Source organism: Austrofundulus limnaeus, unplaced genomic scaffold, assembly GCF_001266775.1.
Source record: "Austrofundulus limnaeus strain Quisiro unplaced genomic scaffold, Austrofundulus_limnaeus-1.0 Scaffold22, whole genome shotgun sequence".
NCBI lineage: Eukaryota > Metazoa > Chordata > Actinopteri > Cyprinodontiformes > Rivulidae > Austrofundulus > Austrofundulus limnaeus.
Window position 1 is genome coordinate 2,297,968 of NW_013952424.1, and position 2,930 is coordinate 2,300,897.

At 34.0% G+C, this 2,930-nt stretch overlaps 1 protein-coding gene across 1 annotated transcript in view; it reads left to right on the top strand.

Annotated features, from left to right (window-relative positions):
* si:dkey-159a18.1 (sortilin) overlaps positions 1-1,634 on the top strand; it is a 12,917-nt gene extending 11,283 nt beyond the window's left edge. Inside the window, exons 19-21 of the mRNA XM_014004195.1 lie at positions 716-822; positions 903-1,017; positions 1,133-1,634. Of these exons, the coding sequence (XP_013859649.1) occupies positions 716-822; positions 903-1,017; positions 1,133-1,147 (237 nt within the window). The 3' untranslated portion in view covers positions 1,148-1,634. The remainder of the gene's footprint in view (positions 1-715; positions 823-902; positions 1,018-1,132) is intronic.
* Positions 1,635-2,930: the final 1,296 nt, after the last annotated feature.

Sequence of the window (2,930 nt, forward strand, 5' to 3'; positions counted from 1 at the left end):
TTTTGGTACACTAGTTAACTAGAAAGAACAAAAGTTTGTCAATTAATCGACTAGTGGACCTTTTAGATTTTACCAGTTGATTACTCAAACTTTTAGTTTGGACTTGTTGACTAGTAGTAGTATTGACAAATAAAGTTACCTAATACCTGCTAGTTAACTTGTATGACACTGAGGTCAACTAGGGAGTTAAATAGCCAACTAGTTAGTGCAGCAAAATGGTTGCCCATAATGACTTCTGCTTCAAATAGTTAGACCAGTCGTTCCCAAACTTTTCAGCTTTTGACCCACAAAATAACAGTAGCAGAGACCTGTGCCCCCAGCTATTTTTGGATGATAAACATTTGTATCAGGTCAACTAAACATGGCCATAGTAACTATATTTTATRCTACATTTATCCATTTTAAATATACTAACATCACTCTGTAAAAACTAAGGCAAAAATGTAATTAATTCAGAAAATCTTTTCAGGATCCCACCTTGAAATTTCGGGACCCCACTTTGGGTCCCAACCCCAACTTTGGGAAACATTGAGTTAGACTACAGTGCCTCCTGTTGACAAAAAAGTGTTACTAGTATTTGTTGAACTAGTATAAACCAGTTCGCACTCAGCATTTGGGGGGGAAAGGATGCTTGATGACTGAATAAACACAAAAAAGGCTTAGTTCGGTGTCCTGCCATGTTACCAGAATAAATCCGATTCTGTGTGTTTTGCAGACAGAAAGGTTGGTCTTGATCCTTGTGTGTGCAGGAGCATCACTCATCATCCTGGTGGCCATCATCTCTGCAGTTCTTACAGTGAGGAGAGTGGTTAACAGGACCAGGTGATTTAGAGAGAAACATCCTCCTGTAGAATTCAAACCTTAAATAAATGACAGAAAGCTGACCTCTGTGTGTGTTTTAGGACATCGGTGTATAGCTTCTCGAACCTACGCCTCCAGGAAGACAACAGCCTCACAGCTGATCTTGAAAGTGCCATCAGCAGCAACGGTACAGCCTACCATCAGGACTCAGATGAAGTAAAAGTGATTTATGATGGCTTTAGGACTTCTTCTGCTCATTTTACCAGCAGCTAAATTGTAGGATTTTGTCGTTTTTGTATGCTAACACTTTTGTGTTCYTTTTTTTTAACAGGATCTTCTTTACTGACACACCAGACTAATGTTCAACAAACTGATGATGTTTAAGACCAAAGGTGTTAGAACAAAAGACTGTTTTATTGAAATAATGCTGTATTAACTTATTAACTCTGTATTGCTTTACTTTGGATTTGCACAGTACTTTTTTTTTATTTGACTTTTATATTTTTCATGTAAAATCAAACCTGAAACAATCCTGACAATGTGCACGTTCAAAATATAAAGTTCTTCATGCTGTGTAGGTAGATCAGTCTTTATGGGCAATAACGTATTTCTTTTTTTTCAGTTTTAAAATTTGAAACATCTTGTTTGTACAGCATGTCAGTTGAACTGGAAGGATATACCTGAAATAGTTTTTTATACTATGTCTATAATGATTAAGTTTCATTTATTAACACAATAAATCATATTGTTTTAAACAAAATACTTGCCATAAACACTTGTTATTGGTAGTGTTTATTTATTTTGCTATCTATAATTACTTTTAACAGCAGTAACAGAACATTTTTGCAGATGTTTATTTAGCAGCTTTACTATTTTTTTCCTTCAGATTTTACACTTTACATAACTAACTGCTCAAATATATGCAGACACACYTGGGTTGTGGAAAAGTCACTTGAAAAGTCACATTTTCCTCCCTCCTAGCATAGACATCTCTACGTGCTAGATCATTTAACATTTGCATACCATTACTGAGCTCCTTTTACCAGACTGTGTGGCGAGTGTCCTGTTCTTTGGTGTGATTTGCAACAACCAGTAACAGGATATGTAAAAAGAGCAGGTGGCAGAAAACTCCATTCTTAATAACACCTCCCACCCACTTCATACTCTGCTAAAAACTGAATAAACCAAAGTTCCTACACATTTAATCATGTTTCTGAAAGATTTATGATTCCCGTAGTATTACAATTGTGTGTCATTGAACACATAAGCACATACGTGTTTGAATTTTTGAATTATTTTCTGTTAACAAATACATAGACAATAAAAAAGATAAAAAAAACTAAAATATGTCAATTTTTTAAATTATTTATAATATAATAATAATTACCTAAGAATGGTGAATTCGAAATTTACTGGTAGTAGTTATATTTTATAGTTATGTAAATACCTATCATCTCTGAACACCAGAATCAGTCACTCTATAAGAATACAGGGATAGAAAAATATATTGACTATATGTCTATTTATACAAATAATTCTATATTAATAATATAATAAAGCACTATGTTGAGCAGAATGCTTCCATTAGTACAAAAGTCGTGTTTTCTCTGCTTGGACGCGTTCAGCTTTAGTTTTGTCCAACAGGGGGCAGAAACGGCGCTGCAACGTGTCTGTCTGACTCGCGGTGAAGAAGAAGGCAGACAGGTTGCGTTAACAAAGATTTTGTGTAATGACGTCTCACATCGCCAGAATTCAGTGCAGGAAGAGCAAACAATTAAATACATATTAGGGATGTTGAAATTTAATAAATAGCTTTAACATAAGGTTAATTGATCATTACAGGTATAAAACAACAAACCCATGAAGGGAGTATTGWATTCCGTTTTTTTAAGCAGCAACTTTCTGAGTATATTCAGTAATAAATTTAGTAATGAAATACTCCAAACAGTACTTTCAAAACTTACATAAATTGATTTTGTAGATTTTCAGCAAACAGAAAAAACTTCCAAGTTGGCTTAGAGTTAAAAAAAAACAAAACAATTTTTAAGTTCAGGACCTTTATTCTGAGTGACATTTGAATATATATACCTAAGAATGGTGAATTTGAAATTTACTGGTAGTAGTTATAT